The sequence below is a fragment of the Mercenaria mercenaria genome, chromosome 18 (assembly GCF_021730395.1).
Source record: "Mercenaria mercenaria strain notata chromosome 18, MADL_Memer_1, whole genome shotgun sequence".
Lineage (NCBI taxonomy): Eukaryota > Metazoa > Mollusca > Bivalvia > Venerida > Veneridae > Mercenaria > Mercenaria mercenaria.
This window is the reverse complement of record NC_069378.1, coordinates 18,661,448-18,680,942: the sequence shown is the minus strand read 5'-3', so window position 1 is coordinate 18,680,942 and position 19,495 is coordinate 18,661,448. Positions and strand designations below refer to the sequence as shown.

Below are 19,495 nucleotides of genomic sequence, written 5' to 3'. Positions count from 1 at the left end.
TGCATTCAATATTGTCAACAAAACAGATGTTTAGATAAAGATATCTTGAATAACCTGTATTAATACTCCTGTATGACGAATACATTACAAAATTCAATAACAATCCCAAATTACAATTATCTATTATACTATTATCAAACCAGTTAAAGACTTAACACTTGCTAAAACAATGAACCGAAGTAAACAAACCAAAACAGCCAAAGGAAAATAAATAAAAGACTGCAATAAATGAATCAAACATGAAACTAAAGGAACCTCCTTTAAAACTTTAGACTTCAGCTTATGTATAGATGAATAAAATTGAAATAAAAAACTTCTGTAAAATATAAGACATTAATTTTGATCCATAGACTGATACTGAAGCTGATCATCTGTGTCTGAACGAAAGGATAACAACATAAGAAAATGTAAGTAAATCTTAAATATCTTTAATTGTTTAATCAGTCGAAATAATATGTTAACGAGACTTGAGTTTCATGAAACATTTAGAAGGTAATATAGAATTATCTTATTCGGAAATTGGAGAAACATATTTATTGAAGATCATGTGAATATTGTTACGATAACCGCGAATTAAGAGGTATATATCAGTGCCTACCTTTCAGCATTGGTATTTTCATACATTTTATATTCTGAACAATATACATAAAAATAAGAATAAAGATGAAACATTTTACTCGTAGTTGAAAAGCATAGAGTGTTGAAAGGAAATTTAATTGGGTAAGTCTTTTTTTGTGTACGATAGGTTAGTAGGACCATGGGAAGGACTCCCACACATAAAGAAGCTTACCCGGGGTCGGAGTGACGACTGGGCAGACAGAATGAGCCATGTGTATACAGTGTTTCTCCTCCTAGCGTTTGCTGTATTAGTGAGCACTGCTCACCTTGTTGGAGACAGGATAAGATGCTGGACGCCAGCAGAGTTCACCGGGGCGTATGAAGACTATGTTCACAACTATTGTTGGATAAAGAATACGTATTTTATTCCACAGCACGACTATATACCACGAGATATTCAGCTGCATCAGGTTAGCAGTTTGTTATAAACCTTCAGTCCAATGAAAATGAATGGGATATTCAGTCCATATGTCCGTCCCAAGATGGGCCTCGGTCCTTTACAAAATGTTTTAATTATATAAAACACATGAATTTTGGCCGTTTTCCATGAAAAGAGCGACCACTTTTTCATTTGAGTACTTGTACAATAAATTTGATCCAGAACGTTTTGAAGTGTTTGGAAGAAAAGTGATACTCGTAATGTCACGCGGTAAAATCTACAACGAAAACAGTAAGGGTCTAAACTGTACAGAAAATATCAATTTTTGATAAAATACTGTGTTCATTAGTGAAATATAATCCACATCATATTTTGTTAATTTATTTGTTTTTAATTTTATCAATTAGAAATTATGTCTGCTTTTGTTAATATGGCGCTACGCTGTCGTTAAAGATATAGAAATTCTCCAACTTCTTGATGAGAAACATTCATAAACAAACAAAAATCCGTTATTATCTTATCATTTTTTTTCCTTTTTATGGTATACATTTCGCCTTTTTGAAGAAATATGATATATTGGCGTTTATCTGTGTAGCTAGTCTCTTTTTACCTCGTCATCCCAACCACAGTTGCTTTTATGGTGCTGGTCTCAGCGATGCAGTGTGTAGTGTGTGACCTTTTAAATATTATATTTGTGATTTCTGAAAATTAATCAGTTCGATTTTAAACTTGATATTAATTAGATTTGAACCTTTTTAATGAAATACGCCGATTCCTACATTTTATATACACATACTCACATGTACTAAAATGTAGATATTTTCAAGTACAAACACTGTTTGTATCAATTAGAATTTCTAACTTGCAAAAATCAGCTCCTAAAATGAGAGTACTTTAGGCCGTTTAAACAAATTGAAAAACAAATCGCACCCAATTGACTGGTAAGTATGTCGCTTTTGAAGTATTCTTGAATTACGTATTATCATTAAGGTCACTGCTGAGAAAAATGACAGAAACACTAGCTGAGTTTCTATATATGCCTTTCCTTGGCTACTCATTCGGGTAGTACCTCCTGTCTTCTTTTTTCTCAGCAGTGGTTAAGCTATGAAGAATCGACTGTATCTATACATGCTTTCTCATTTCATCTGTATTTTATGCAATAACCAGGAAGCTGAGATCACTTACTACCAATGGGTGCCCATCATTCTACTCTTTCAAGTATTTCTCTTCAAACTTCCCAATGTATTCTGGGAAATCATCCATGGAGGCAGTGGCATACAGATAGGGAACATCGTAAAGTACGCTGATTGGGCACACTACAAGTCACGTGAAGACAGGCATGAGCTGATTGACAACTTGAGCTTTTCACTTGACAAATGGCTTGATACAGAACAGCAATATGAACATAACTGCATTGTCCGCTTCAGATCCAAACTCACTCGCATCTGTTTCTTCCTCTGTAATAAGAGGGAAGGCACATATCTCACAGCGTTGTACATATGTATCAAGGTTTTGTACTTCGCTAACATTGTGGGACAGTTTTTCATGCTTAGTGCATTCATGGCCACTGACTATAACAACTACGGTTTCCATTGGATTCATATGATGGAAACTGGCGAAGATATGAAAGTCAATCCTAGATTTCCAAAAGTGACACTGTGTGATTTCAAGATAAGGCTTTTGCAGAATATCAAAGAGTAAGAAATTGTTTGTTAAACACTTTGCACTTATTTCTTATTAACCAATCCTTAATAATGTATCGAATGCTTACTGATACAAAAGTTTCAATGTTTTATGTTCTGTCTTTCAACGAAAACTCTGATCGCCCTCTTATTGCCAATTTCAAGAACAAATAATAGACAGAGTATGCAAAACATGTGGTCACTAAATGTTGAAATAGAACAAATCACAAATGTTACACACGTCATAGAACTATAGAATTAAAATCGACATGAAATATAATATGCTTTATATCAACATGTATTTCCCTTACTCATAGCTATTTTTTATACTTATTCTTTAGCTATACAGTCCAGTGTGTCCTTCCGATCAACCTCTTCAACGAGAAAATCTTCATCATCGTTTGGTTCTGGCTGTTGCTTATGGCCGTCGTGGCTGCTTACAGTATTGTCAAGGTAAGATTACCAGCACATTTGACTTTCCATTGCGACTTTCTTATCTCAACATCTGAACAACTTCATCTTTCCATTTTAAGGCATTGTGCCCGTATTGATACTCGATTATTTCAGTATGACAACGTACTATCGTTAGACAATTTGCATTCGTCGGTCGTAGATATAGTTTAACGCCTATATGGCATTCCGAATGTCGAAATTGCATACGGAGAATACATAATTTTCCGATCAAATACCTTAAAACTGGACGTCTTAAGATTCTCCTATTTGGGGGTATATCTTTTCCCGTCAGTTTACCTTTGGATTAAGTATGGTATTAAATAATCAATGTACCTGATAATGGTATCTGGTGCATTTTGAAAAATGATAAAACTGTAGGCTAGTAATTCGGTTGAATGTGCCTTATATTTTTGATTTTGTTTATTTAATTCTAAAACGCTAAGAAGGCTGTGAAGATATAAACAGTTTATGGCGATTCTTGATCGTTATACTCTGTTATAGAATATTTCATACAAACTATTGAAAAAAAGTAATGACAATTACAAGTTTTCTTCTGTAAGCTTTTCTCCTTTTCTTTTACTGTCTTCCTAGTTCTTTTAACTTCTTCACACCGAGTTTCTTAAGTTTGTAATTCTCGCAAAAATGAAATAATGCAATTTCAAGTTTCTTTTAAACTCCTTTGAGCTTTCTTCGTCTCTTATCATGTCCTACCAGTGTTTACACAATCTTCATAGAGTTGTACCGTAGAGAAAGTACTAAAGCAATTTCAAGCTTTCTTCTTTAAACTTTCTTCTGTTCTTGCTTTTACATTTTCTTCAAAGAGCTTCTTAAGTTATGTATGTCTTTTCTTCCCAGCTCTGCTTTCGAAGTTATAGTGGCGCTGTTTCCTTCTTTTAATCGTGTTAATTCGTATAGAACTTGTTTTGTTTTTTGTTTTCAGTGGATTTATTTGATAGTGTTGAAGAGGAACAACTATATGTATGTGAAAAAGTATCTGAAATTGACCGGGAAGCTGGGACCAGAAGACAAACAGATTTGCAAGCAATTTGCGGAAAACTATCTAAGGTGTTTGTCATAGTGTCAATTCAACAGTCATGATTCGAACGAAAGTACAAGAGCTGTTTGTACTTTAAATACTGTTGCGTTCTGTCTCTGAAAATAAAAAATAGTACTGTTAAGAATCAGATATCACTTAGGGACAAGATGAATGCTAAGGTTTCTAACAACAAAAAGTCCCTTACATTGAAGAGCAAATTGAACATGTAGTATGAAGAATTACTTCAATTTACTGTATTCTAGTCACTGCGGTTAATATCACAGGACACCATTTCAGTATGATGTGAGGTTAATCTATCAAATTTAGTATATGAGCCGTGCATCCGCGCAATCTGGTCAGGATCCATGCTGTTCGCTTTTAAAGCCTATTGGGATTGGAGAAACTGTTAGCGAACAGCATGGATCCTGACCAGACTGGTCGCAAAACCACTATGTTGGTTTTCCTACGGCACGGCTCATATATACTTTCATGTTTGACAATAATATTTTAATTCTACTCACGTGTTTCCTCTTTCTTCAGAGATGATGGTTGTTTTGTTGCTAGGATGGTCGCGCTCAATACAACAGATTTAGTTACTGCAGACCTCTTAGACTGTATGTTTGACCGTTACAAGCAAAAAGTAAAACGTACGAAAAAAGACGAAAAGGATCCGAGCATGCATGAGGACACTGATGAAGGCTCATTTATGGAAAAAGAAAATTATGAAAATTGAAATAAACTTTATGAAACATTGAGCAGTTGTATATTTCATTAATAGGTGCGGGAAAGTGTTTGCTATGATTGTTGTTGATTGACGGTGATGATTTTGATAGAATTGAAGTTGATATTGATGAAAACTATGTAGATGATTAAGATGAAAATGCCACCGAATATAATGTAGATGGTGCCGTTGAGTTTGTCCTGTTTCTTATTTATGCACATGACTGTCACGTGACACTTGTTAGAGCTGCATGTTTGTATTGCATTCGTTATTTATATTATAAGTATCGCATTACCTCATTTGTAACACAATAGTTTGAGTTATCATTATAAGGTTTAGAGGTATGCACATAAATGATAAACATAGCAAATCACAACCTTTTGAAGATACTAATCGAAAATATATTTGATTCTCTAATCCTCTGTCAAGCATCCAATCTTGATAACCAACGCATAAACAATAAAATGTCATACAATTAGTGTATATAAAATGATTATTATCAGAGCAAATAAATATAAATGTATTTATTCGTATTGTTTATTTTTGGAAGATGTTAATCAAAATTCAGAAAATATTTGATTTGATATTGAAATGTATTTGTTAACTTGTGCATATTGCTACTGGATGCTTCTGTTCGTGCATTTCATGTTCTCTGGAGTCATTTTCTATAGGCATTTAACTCTGGGATACTTTGTGATTAATCTGCGTATTGGATCTAAGCTCTTTTTTGACATTTATCAGACTTATATTGTCTTTTTGTTTAATAAAAACAATGCATTTATTAAGAAATATCAGGGGTTTAACTATTTAGGAATCTCTAGGTGCTAATTATGGTACTGTTAACTCGTCTGATATTTTGCTGTGTCAAGCACTTCTCTTATTTTTGATTATTCGCGTGTTTTTGAACTCAGTTGAGGAAAGTCTAACATATTTTGTATGAGTTAAATTGATACTTTATGTGACAGAATGTGTTTTATTACAACTGTGAAATAGATACTGGTAGATGTATCAAAAATGTGATTTAACCTACCAACAAATATTCGCTATTGTTTCAAAAAATGAAAAGGACTTTACTAAATAATATTTTTACTTTTCGAAAACAGTGAAAGAGACTATAGACAAAAACCAACAATGACAATAATGTAAGTATAAAATATACATCTATTGTTGATTGTTAGTTCATATTTTATGACTAATTAATTCAGAATGTTCATTGAAATGCTCCTGTTTGTATTAATACGAAACAACAAGCAAAATGCATACATCCAGGAAACAGAAGTCACCAAAATGTAATTATTTAATTATGCAAAAGTAATGCAATATATCATTTTGACAACTGTGAGTTTCTGTTTCTTGTTTAATATCTTAATGGGCGTGTCTGGGGCTATCTATTAAACGTTTTAAAAATGTTTGAGGATAAAACGCTTTGGACGTTCGGAAATGGACAGATATTCAAACGCACTGCAGACAAATGAGAACCAATAAAATACAAAATCTGTTTGTATGTGGTACCTGTAAACGGTAAAAATTAAAATGCTCATGACCTCGTCGGCAATGGTAAGCGCTATTTCGACGCTAAGTTTCAAACCTATTAGAATCTATGCATATGCCTTTGTGTAGTGCAGAAGAACGAAACAATTGGTGTATAAATTGTTCGTTCTGTTAGAAAGAACTACATGCGGTTTCATACCACTCTACCCAAGTTTCCAAGAGTGGTCTTTAAATGTTTTTTGTTTTTTTCGGTTTGACTTGTGTCTTGCGTTTTACAGTCTATTGATTGAAGAGTGGAGGAATGTCAAAGGCCGCACTGACGAGGAATGTCAAATGGCACTGAAAACTTTTAAAAATAATAATGCTTCGACGTACGACTTTGACATACATCGAGAGATATTGAAGGAACTTGGCACAATTGTTCACTACAACGTCAAAAGGTCAAGGATGAGCGAATAAGTTCCATCATGACTCTCTTTGAAATAATATTGTTCATTCGTCACAAAATATTCTCTTTATAAATCATGAGATTATCATTAATACCGTTTTGCGTTGGATGTGTATATATCCAACGCATTTTGGTACTACATTTTTGTAAACTACCAATTTGCGTTGAGTGTAACTCATTTTGGTAGTGAATACCAAAACTCGGCCAAATTGCGTTGCTACCATTTTGAGGTGCAACAGCGCTGTATTAACAAAATACAATGTACTTTAAATCAGAAATTTTCGTGGTAGGCTTTTTCGATATGTTCGTTAACCATCCTTATTCGCGAAAAGGAAGACATGCAGAACAGAAGACTTTTAACATCCCCTCAATGTTTTAGCATTATCTTTCCTCTTTCTTACAGTATACATTAATCAAATGTCTCTGAAATTTAGACAAACTTTTATATGTTGTTAATAACTTTAGGACTTCAACAATATCAAATTCTGCACAGACCTCTCTCCATTTTATTTTACTGTTAAAACTAACTAAGTACACATAAAAGTAATTGTGTTATATAACAAGTAAATTTCATCTATAAGGATACAGAGTTGTAAATACTGGTTTTTCACTTAACACATGGTTAAATAGCAAATCAAATTTAGATTTGTTTCCAACATACTGATGAAGACATTATTTCGTTTTTCTAATGATTCTCCTGTGGTATAATGAAATTCGTTAGGTTTTGCATTCTTCACTTCAGTCATTTGTGTGACATTTTTTAAACTGGATTGAGACAGTAAGATAGAATGAAAGAAAATACAGTGTATTTCAGCTTACCAATTTGTAATAAATCTTGATCTTTTCTTTAGACTTTTATAGTGTTAAAAGTTCCTTTTACTAGAACTTAATTAATTTAACTGATTTTCTTTTTTATTTTAGCGCGGTAACAGGTCTTGTTACCTTCAAAAAGTTACTAAGTAGTACCACGGATGATTGGGTCGACAAAATGAACCACGTGTACACCGTGACAATACTGATCATCCTCGCAACAGTGATCACAACTAACCAATTTGTAGGGGACCCAATCTTCTGCTGGGTCCCGGCGGAGTTTACAAGCTCGTATGAAGCGTACACAAAGTGGTACTGCTGGATAAAGAACACATATTTTGTCCCAATTAGTGATACTATACCGACTGACGTCAATGTCCGATCGGTAAGCACCTGTTTTAATGCTTACTCTACCGTGACAGCATTATCAAACAAAAGTCTATGCCTTGCGCATCCCTTCCCAAACTTGTACTGGAGATTTTAGATATACATTTTCTTTATTCACGCTTCTTCCCTTTTATGCTTTTGTACACATGTCCAGTTGGTGCAGTTCATTCCTTTGTATGCTTTATCTATGACGTACTTTCTGTACTTTGATTTGTCACATGAACTTCACACTAATACTCTCCTGCTCCTACTGTATTCAAATTTGCTTCTCGAAACTGTTAAACGACTCGTATCTATTATTGTTTTCTTTTCAGTTTTATTCTTCCGCGAAAATTAAAGAACGACAACTCTGTACAAAAAACATTAATTTTCCCTATGGTCTGTTTCAGAATGCTGAGCTTACCTACTACCAGTGGGTTCCACTTATCCTTACCTTCATGGCTTTCATGTTCAAGTTTCCCAACCTACTCTGGAAGATGATGAACACCCACACTGGCCTCAACCTTATCAAGATGGTTTCCATCGCTGAAAAGACCATGTTGTCATCCAAAGACGAAAGGAATGAGCATATAAAACATATGGCAATTTTCCTTAATATGTGGTTCCGGTCGCATCATTATTATCAGCATAACTTTGTGACACGTGCAAAATCACGGGTTTCTCGTGTACTTTGTTTTGTATGTAATAAAAGAGAAGGAAAGTATCTAACAGCTTTATATTTTAATATCAAAGCAATGTATGTAGCAAATGTAATAGGACAATTTTATCTCCTAAATGGATTTCTTGGAATGGACTATAACTCGCTTGGATATAATGTCCTAGACGGTATTACAGAATCGGAGAATTGGCGGGAAAGTCCACGATTCCCTCGAGTAACATTATGTGACTTCAGAATTCGCCAATTGCAAAATATCCAAAGGTGTGCTCATATTTGTAGTTTAACATTTTTCAGAATGTTAATTTTGCAACAGATATACATTGTAAATGTACAAACGTGTATTAGTCGCCACATTTTGACCATCTTGCTGATGTTCTATACTATAGCTAGCATCTTTATGAATATCACCATTTATGAATATAGACACATAAATTTTGCATTATTTTATAATACAAATGTACAAATACTCTAAAGCATTGCACATATGCGTTTTATATAGATGTAAAGTCATGTTCTTTTTTACAGGTTCACTGTCCAGTGTGTGCTTCCCATCAATCTCTTCAACGAGAAGGTCTTCATCTTTCTCTGGTTCTGGTATTTCTTTATCGCCGTCTTGTCATGTATTAACCTCTTTAGGGTACGACATTCCTTGATTTGTTTGACAGTGCTCGCTCACCTTTAACCCTTACCCTGCTAAGTTTCTAAAATGGACTGGTCCATCATTCAATTTGGGCAGTACCATTAATTATGCAAAGGGGTGTTCACTAAAAATTTACTGACTGAATAGCGAATCATGCAGACCATGATCAGACTGCACGGATGTGCAGGCTGATCTTGGTCTGCACTGGTCGCAAAGGCGGAATCACTTGCCGCCAGCAGGTTAAAGGTCAATGAAATCGTGTTTCATGAAACAAACAATGTTGCAGAAACGGTTAAAACAAATGAATACCTTGATACCTTTTGTATTTGTTTGGTATTACATATTTTGGCAAAGTATTTCTAGAATTTCATCTATTCATATTCATCACATTGAAGTCTTATTTTCATTTCATTCTTTATTGGTTTTGGCAATTCTTTCCCCCATGTTTCAAGTCGTAAAGCAAAAATATGTTTACATACGGTATTCATAATTCTTTGGTTATTTAACTGCAGCATTTTTTTTTAATAATTGGTTGCAGTGGTTCCTGCTGCTTGTGATGAGGAAAAACAATTATATGTTCATCAGAAAGTACCTGAAGTTGTCTATAACCGGAGACGATAAAGTGATGACAGCCGGAGAAAAGAAACTATGTCGGAGATTTGCAGAATATTATCTTAGGTATGTATTTAATAATAAAGGAACTTTGCTCAAACTCGTATATTAAATTGTGAACAATAAAAGGCGGCCATTAGTTTGGTTAGCCCGTTTGTAGAATATATGAAATAGTCTTTTTTTAGAAAATAAACGCTTTTTTTTTTGTTTGGTGACACAATTCTCACAGTAATGTACCAAAATAGCAATGCCAGACAATGTATCTAAAGTCATTTTTGATCTACCTTTGGTTCATATGGAAAAGTTGTCAGCTACTTGCGAAAATTAAGCCTGTATTGATACAAAATCCACGAACGAATTGGTTATGCTCACTAGCAGCCGTAATATAATGTAAATATTGATGCACATATCAAATAAATAAAACAAGTTCTTCTTACATACGGACAAACCATTGATGCCAGCCATCTTTTTTTTTTTTTTTTTTTTTTTTGTAAGCTTATTTATAGTCGCCACCGTGAACACAAACTCCTCCAGAAGACTTTTATAAATGTTAGTGGGAGGATAGTGCAAGATACAATTCCAGAAGCTTCCCTGGGTCTTTAACGTGCCAGGTGTAAAGAACCCATAAATCAATAAACGGGACACTTATCCCAATGTTAGGTACTTTTTAGTTGGAGGAGCGGAGGGCTCGAACTCACAACCCCTGGTTTCATAGTCTGACAGTATTACCACTGGACCACTGCTAAGCAGCTTCTTCTTATAAAGGCCTACATCTTGGCAATGGGCCGAAGTATTTTAGTCTTCAGTGGCACAATTAGGGGCTAATAAGTTTCAGTTATAAGGTAGACTGACAGACTTTTCAATATGCAAAGACAGTCTATTGAAACGATACTTTGATAGTAATCAGCCCCAAACTGAACTTGCTGAAGTTAACGGCCTAGCGGCATGGCGACCTAAAGTTGGCTGCCTGGTGGCCAGAAGTCGGCAGCCTAGCGGCCTGAAGTTGGCGGTCTGGCAGACTCGTGGAAACTTTCAGAATAATTTAAAAAAGTGTTTTATGTAATTCATTGAGCATAAGTTAACCAAACACTTGGCTGCTTCTTAATATTTTTTCTAATAAGCTGCGTTGCAAATTTTCAAAGCTAAGCAACATTTCTTTTAGTGCTATAATGAGTTCTAACGTTTGTATTCCCAGTGTTCTTATATTTATCGTATATTCTAAATGTTTATTTCAAAATAAATACACCAGTGTACCGGGCCGCTAGACCGCCAGGCCGCTAGGCCGCCAACTTTAGCAAGATCCCAAACTGTTTTTTTTTTTGGAGCAGAAATCCTTTCTGTTACGTCCAAGATCTATGCCTTAAAGCTGTTACAGTTTCAAGTCCCAAATTTTACGGCAAGCCATCAGTTGTCATTGAAAAACACACACACATTACATTTAAATGAATATTACGACATTCACCAGGTTTTTCTTAGAAGTCGTTTTAATATAAACTTATATTATTTTGTAGGAGAACTTTAATGATATATCAAACTTATATTTAAACATTTACGTATGGTATCCAGTTAAGGACATCTGAAAAAGCGACAGTAAAATAATAAAAAGAAAACAAATGGACAGTCTCCTTGTGCAAATTGATAACTGACAAACGTCCAGTGGTAAATTTGAACTTTAGAAATGTCTTATCCAAGCGTTTTGTTAAAGTGAGCGTCTTAATTCTGTTGCAATATAAACAATGTTGTGAATGTTGACATCCTAGGGCTTATTGAAATAACAATTTAAATTTCGCAAGCACTCACCCATGGATAAGCATGAAATTTGAACATCTTTCATAATAGAAAGGTTCAGATTTCAATACTTTTACGGGTGCGTGTACTTACACAGTAACTCTTGATATATAATAAGAGGCGTCTGCTGAAAAAACGTTCATTTAATGCTTGGTAAGACAGTAATGCAAGCTGTTTTAAACAGCAGAATTCATTTATCAAGTGTTTTATGAATGTGTCCGTCTAAATATTTGATTAAAATATCGATGTTCTGAATTTTGACACTTATGAATATTATTGAAGTCCTACGTGTGTTCATTACCTGTTTGATAAGTTTGATCAGTTATTGTTGTTGTTGTTGTTGTTGTTGTGGTCGTCGTTGTCGTCGTTGTTGTTGTTATGAAAATGCCTTTCTTATTTTATTCAACCTTTTCGGCAACCATACATTAAGAAAATATGTATCCGTATCTTTATCTAAATTTTACGATTTGCGTCAGTTTGTTTTATATACATTAAAACAGCAATCTCCTGTTACGATTCAATGAAAGGCTATATTTCATTCTATATGAATGCATTTTATCACTTATTTTATTGCAAAAGCATGATTGTATGCAGATACAACTGTTTTTTATTCTTGTGCAATAAAAGGAAACAACCTTCGATTTAAAGCAGACGACACATTCTAATTTTGTTGATTAAATTGCAGCATTGCAATTAAGTTAGTAAAACCGTAAGCTATTTGAATAGCGCTGAATGTTTCGCTAAATGATTTTAAAACGAGCCCCAATTTTGCTCTTAATCTTGACACTTCATGTCCTCATAAGACTATAAAACACACGAAATACCTTCTTCTCTAACGTCACCACCAGATTCTGTTGCACTGAGACAATCGAAGTTTCACGGTGTTCACCGTGTTTGCCGTTTACGGAATTATACGATCTAATACGGTATTTACCGATGTTTTCACACGTGCAATACCTGCAATAAGTAATTTTCATCTTGTTCTTCAGAGATGACGGGTGTTTTGTGCTTAGAATACTTGCCCTGAACTCCTCCGATGTTATAGTCGCTGATCTTATTGAACAGCTCTGGGAAATGTTCAAGGAACAGAAAGACAGAGAACTGAGAAGAAAATCACAGGAGAAACAAGAGGAAGTGGATGAGTACCCGGATATGCCGTATATTGATCAAGAAACTGACGATCAATGATGTTACATGTTAACATATGAGTGCTTGTCTTCGATTGGTTGAAAACTGTCACGTGTCGCGGAATATTATTAACTTGAACTCAAGATATTCTAGTCAATATCACATCTAAATGAGCAATTTCATTGAGAACATATTACATCAACGAGTTTAGATGTCGGCATACTATGCACAATTGTCGTTACGTCATTGTATGGCGTCTTTACATCCCTTAACGACGTTCTTTCTAGTGACGTCATATTACGGTTATGTAGTAATGATGTTTTCTTATGTTATAACATCTGTAGAATCCCGGGGGATTGGTTGTTTCCAAGACCGATGGGGTAAGAATAACAACGTATCCCCGGAGGGATTCTGCAGATGTTATAACCCAAAACGAACATATGTTAAAGCTATTCAAGCACAAAACGTGTAAAGAGCTAACAAATGAAAATATTGTACATCAACTTCATTTAAAGTTTATGAAATGAACGGCAATTTCATCGTTGTTAGGTCACGTTGGCGTCATTTCCTTTTGCATTTTCCGTTATTTGGTCACAGAACACGCATATGTAAGGCGTGTTAACAGCGCGTGTGTGCGAGAATCTCTCTGTTAACACAGCTCATTCTCCTGTTAAACATCCCCACCCCACGGCAAAATAGCAGTTTAATGGCGGAATGTACTATGATATTTTTTCTGTAACGTCAATATACCAAGTAAACCTAACATTACGTCATATCCTTGATGTCATATAATTGAATGCTTTGTAACGTCATTTCTTTTATGCCGGTATATCTCACGGCGTCGGTTTTGTGACGTTGTCTTTAACGCTGTCTCTAACAATCTCAAATCAAGTCAGCAAATCATGTATTGTTATTGTATTTATGTCATTTTGATAATGGAACATACAATCGTTTCAATGGTATCTTCATATAACGTAAAATATTTATGACGTCATTTCCGTTTCGAATCTCAAATCACATCAATACCATATTTGCTAAATAAATGCTTACTTACTGTAACACGGAATAACATACAGATAAGTGAGTTATTTAGTTACTAGTAGGATGTTTTTCTAGCACCGTAACATTAAGCGAAGCGGATAAGACGTTGTAAAGAATTCGTCAATTTAGTCTCAGGAAACAAACTTGAGATTTAGTTGACTCACCTGTACATTCTGGAGAATTTAAAATGTTTAAATAACGAAAGTACAAGGCCTTTTAGTTCTTTTAAGCACGTATTAAACTTAAATTAGCAAGTGATCATGCACTCTTACAAAGTTCACTCAGTGCATACACTGCGCGTGAGACGTTAAATAGGAAGTTACAAATACTGGTTGCGTGATGTCACTATATAAATATCATATGGCAGCGTGTGTGACATTGATATTGTCAACGCGAGGGCAGAATGTCACCGGAGGCGAAAGCCGAGTGGTGACATTCTGTTTCGAGGGTTGATAATATCAATGTCACACACGCTGCCATATGATATTTATTTAATTATACCGAACAAAAGTAAGTACATAAAAGTAAGTAGGCCTACATAAATGATATTATTATACCTCACTTTTGTCTACAATAGTAAACTCCCATTACCCGAAAAGGAGATATTTTGACTATCAGAAACCTTTTCAACCTTTTTGACACGTGACCAAGCGAAAGTGACTGTCAGGTCATGTGACAGCGCTGATATTTTGAATGTCATATAAGGGCAAATAACTGCTTCAGTTTTTAGCCACATGATTGCCTCCCTTGTACACAATATCATATTGTAATGACGTCGCTATTCAATGTGTACACAACTGATTACCGCGCTAAAGATGAAAGTATTGAATTAAATGAATCAAGAACATTTTAAAAACTTTTTTTTATGTGTTTAGTTTTGTTCGGTATAATAAAATAAATACCATATGGCAGCGTGTGTGACATTGATATTGTCAACACTCGGAACAGAATGTCACCACTCTGCTTTCGCCTCGGGTGACATTCTGCCCTCGAGTTGACAATATCAATGTCACACACGCTGCCATATGGTATTTATATACTATCGTCTGAATCACCTGTGTACACATTGAATAGTGACATCACTACTATACGTGTACAAGGGTGGCAATCATTTGGCTAAAAGATAGAAGCAGTTATTTGCCCTTATATGACATTCAAAATATTAGCGCGGTCACATGACCTGACAGTCACTTTCGCTTGGTCACGTGTCAAAAAGTTTGATAATCAAAATATATCTTTCTCGGGTTATGGGATTTTATCATTGTAGACAAAAGTGAGGTATAATAATTATAGTATTATGTTCAGTTCATTAGGCATATTGGCAAATATCGAGCGTACATATCGTCACACTATGCACAATTGCCATGACGTAGTTGTACGGCGTCTTGAAGTGGCAACGATGTTTTTAGCGACGTCATATTGCAATATGTGGGGAAAATGCATGTTTTCTCATGTTATAACATCTGTAAAATCCCCGCGGGACTTGTTGTTTCCGAGCTCGTTAGGGTAAGGATAACAACATGTCCCGAGGGATTCTGATTTTGTTATAACCCGAAACGAGCATACGTTAACGCTATTCAAGCTTACACGTGAAAAAAAAGGCTAAACATGAATACCTTGTCCATTTTTATGAAATGAACGGCAATTTCATCGTTGTTCGGTCACGTTGACGTCATTTAATTTTGAATTTTCCGTTATTTGACCACGCTTTGCACTGGAAGTCGCATATGTAAAAGGCGTGTTAACAGAGTATGAGTGCGGGAATATCTTACTCTCCTATAATAGCAGTTTAATGGTGGAATGTACGGTAAGGCATTCTATTCCAACTCGTATTTCTGTCGTCATTATGAAAAGCAAACCAACCATGACGTCAAGCCTTTGATGTTATATAAATGAATGCTTAGCAACGTCATCTTTTGTGCCCGTGAATCACGCGGCATGGGTTCTGTGGCTTAATATTTAACAATGTCGGCAAACCATGTATCGTTACTGTTGTGACTTCGATGTAGTTATGTCACTTTGGTAATGGAGCATACCGTCGTTTCCATGGTGTCTTCATATCACGTAAAGTATTTATGACATCACTTCTGTGTCGGTTCATTATCAGTTACCTATCTGTATAGGTAATAGATCATTTATTTAACTTCTAATGAATTAAAAATTTGCGGTAATGAAGCGCAGCGAAGTCAACGCAAGAACTGAATCTTTTGAAATGATGTCAATAAGTGATCTATAACCTATTAATAGTGTAACAAGTAAACTTTATCTAACCGTAAGCACCTCCATATTTGCCAAATAAATAATCTCATTCACATAATCCGCAATAGCATACATAATTTTGAAAATATCTAGTTGCTAGTATGATGTATAGACTTATTAAATTTTCAATTTGTTTTTATAGCACCGTAACATAAAGCAAAAGCGTAAAGACGTCATTGTATATTTTGCGTCACTAAAACAGCCAAAAAGCATCTACCAAAGAACAGTAAGTCATTGATCCAATTACACTTGATTGGATGGAGGATTTTATACCGTCAGGAATACGTTTTCTTGTTTATCAAAAGCGTTGTCAACTTCCGGGGTTGTACAGAATTCGTCAATTCAGTTGCTGAGATCACAGTTACATAAGAATTTACAATGCTTTATTAAAGTACGGACAAGGCCTTTTGGTGATTTTATTAACAGGATTAACTTAAAATAGCATGTAATCATGCACTTTTACAAAGTTCACACAGTGCATACGCAGAAAGGAAACGGAAAAATACTGGTTGTGTGATATCATAATGCTGTTTTATTTCGATTGGGTTGAAAGGATTTCTGCAATGTCATGATTGCCACTTTTCTTCAGAACGCAAAACTGTGATATTTTCGTAGGCAGTATTATTTATCTATATGCTGTGTCTTTTATGCGACATTTATTTTTTTATTTATTTACTATTGTTTGCTTGTTTTGGTCTTTGTTCTGTTTTTGACATTAAAGTTTTTATCATCTTTAACTTATTCAAGTTTTTTTGTGTCACATAAATGCAGTTGAAATTCGACATCTTAGTCATTTGGACCAAGTAGAACTGTTCGAGATAACTATTAACATAATAAGTGGATTCAAGCATAATTGTATTAGAGTTAAGCATGGGCTCGACTTAAAAAGTATTTTGAGTTATCTATTTATGTACAACTGTTTTTCGGCTTTGTTTACCTCTAACTATTTTTCAGTTTGTTATGTATTTGTATTATATTAGTATTTATTGCATGTTTTTCACTGAATTACCGAAATATTAGAGTGAAATATATCTGGTATTTTCACAGCGAAAATATTAAATATATCTTTCAATATTAAGAAACTATAAAATGCCGGGTAGTCAAGACATAAATTGCTTGTTTTACATGTAAGATGAAAATATCTTTCATTCATGAACGCCGTGTCTTAAATTTTCGCTCGTGACACTCGTCAAAATATTGCATCATTCTGTTATCAACACGTGAAAGATATTTCAATTTTACGCTGAAACATACAATACCCTTCATTTATTGGTTTGAATAGTTTGAATGGTCTATTTAAGATGATTTGTGATTAAAATGCACTAAAAGTGTTTACAAGAATGGTGAATGTAATGTTTACGTATTATAGGAAATACTTCGCATCATGAGATAACATTTGTATAGCTGCATTTCTGACAATATCACCATCGTACAAAAGCCCAGACGTTTTATTACGTTCCGCCTAATTTCGTGGCAATATTGTGTGTAGTTTTCTTTCCAAGCTTATTTTTCTGTAATGATGAATAAACTTTAAACTATCATATTTCAGAGTTTTCATTCTTTGCTTCATTACATTCAAAAAGCATATGTCTGATCTGTAAATACTGCACAACGGTCTACTAGTTTTACATTTTGTTTACGAAAAAAGCAGGACTACTTCGGGAGTGGTAGCTGTGTGTTCAGATCCTGTGTTTTGTTCACAGGAGATAACTTCTGGGGCTATTCAAATTTTGTATTATTATGTCCATTTCCTTCTCAAAACACTAGATAATCAGAGCCAAGAAAGATTGGTCAGAATATATAAGAGAAATTATTTTTTTTTAAATGAAAAAGATTATCTAGTCGGTAGCCAGACTACGGAAGTGGCTGCATTTAGAGGTCTTCAGCCGGACAGGGGCGTAGCAAGAATAAACAATACCAGTACTAATACCGACACCTCCAAGAGAGAAAAAAAAGAACATTTTTAAAGGGTTGACGCTTGTCTACGTGCACCTCAGTGCAGCCACGTCACGTTAGCATCGCTTCCGGTGCTGGTATTAATGAGAACCTTAAACATTTTTTCTTCAAAATATAATTACAGGGTACAGAATTTTACACAGGGAAACATTATTTTTGGCCATTAAAACATCTGTAAAATTCAAAAAGAAGTTCCACTACTTTTACTTTAGAATAACTTATATCTGAATCTTGCACGATAAAACCACATGTTACGAAATACCCTGTTACAGTTTATGGTGGAGCAAAACAGTATATTTATTTTAGTTCTACTGGGTCATTCTGGCACTGTGGTTAGGTTCGAGGCCGATCAAGCTAAAACTCGAGTTCGAAAGATAAACCGAAATCGTGAAAAATGGTGTACCATTTTAGAACACAAGCCACACAGTGATTTTTTCCATACAATTTCTCCAAAAGCCTTACGAACACTGACTGATTTTTAATCAAATCCTACAAGATGAGAAACACCGCATGTAGCTATATAAAAGAATTTTTTTGTCAAAATTTTCTGATAGTTCTAGTTGTAGTCAAAATTGTAGAGCATTGTTCTATATGGATTTAAAGGATAATGGCCTTTTGTTTCCAAATTACGCAATGTATTGAGTATATAATCTTTATGTAAGAACAATAAAGTATTTCATCGACGTCATTTACTATCAAAGCCCACTACAAAAATATAGGCAAGTGCTTATCGCACCCTAAAACAAATACACTCGCTTGTTGCCCATGGTCTGTGTAAATAAATTGACGTATCACTGCCCAGACATGCATACCTGATGATTCGGGTATATCTAACAAACAAAGGATAGATAGATAAGTAGATAGGTTCAAGAGATGGCCCAAGGTTCATTTGGGTAAAAACATTTCGAAAAGATAGGAAAGTATGATTGGAGAATCTTTGTGTTTGAGAGTTGATTTCAAGAACACCCGATCTGGTTGCAACCTGTTTTCTTTTCTTTTACTGGAATATAATTTAAAAATTGTTACTGAAATTTAACTGGCAAGTTTTCTTTAAACTGTAAAAGTTGCACGCAATAGCCCGTGGAAGATTTTTGTAGAAATACCCATTGATATCCGGTAATCTGAATTCAGTTACATGGAAAATGAAGATAAAATCAAGAAAATCTTTCTAGCCTTTTTCCAGTGTAACAAGACTTAAGTTGTTTTTTGTTTTTTTATTATTTCTATTAAAAAGAACTAAATAAACAGTGGTGTCAAAGTCAATCTTCCGTGTAGTATGCTATAAGAGAGAGGTTTGACTCTGATAACCAAAGACGTTTATAATAAGATTTTATGCAAAACTATACTTGACAATGTGATCTAAATGACGAGACAATATCTCTTCCAGC

At 34.6% G+C, this 19,495-nt stretch overlaps 2 protein-coding genes across 3 annotated transcripts; both read left to right on the top strand.

The window, feature by feature from the left end:
• The first annotated feature begins 168 nt into the window (after positions 1 to 168).
• Positions 169 to 5,414, top strand: LOC123538334 (innexin unc-9-like). The gene is made up of 6 exons (XM_045322354.2): positions 169 to 407; positions 746 to 1,028; positions 2,165 to 2,694; positions 3,021 to 3,132; positions 4,073 to 4,197; positions 4,709 to 5,414. Coding segments are annotated over exons 1-6 (1,245 nt in total). The 5' UTR covers positions 169 to 405; the 3' UTR covers positions 4,902 to 5,414.
• Positions 5,415 to 5,552: 138 nt separating this feature from the next.
• Positions 5,553 to 14,601, top strand: LOC123538333 (innexin unc-9-like). Of its 2 annotated transcripts, XR_006683684.2 has the most exons (7): positions 5,553 to 6,031; positions 7,750 to 8,023; positions 8,415 to 8,944; positions 9,209 to 9,320; positions 9,862 to 10,001; positions 12,713 to 13,392; positions 13,955 to 14,601. XR_006683684.2 is itself a non-coding variant. In XM_045322353.2 (6 exons), exons 1-6 carry the CDS (start codon positions 6,021 to 6,023, stop codon positions 12,909 to 12,911), a joined length of 1,266 nt encoding a protein of 421 aa, XP_045178288.2. In that variant the 5' UTR covers positions 5,553 to 6,020; the 3' UTR covers positions 12,912 to 14,601. The 2 variants fall into 2 exon arrangements, 1 of the variants encoding a protein (XP_045178288.2); XM_045322353.2 differs by having other exon boundaries at positions 12,713 to 14,601.
• The last annotated feature ends 4,894 nt before the right edge of the window (positions 14,602 to 19,495 follow it).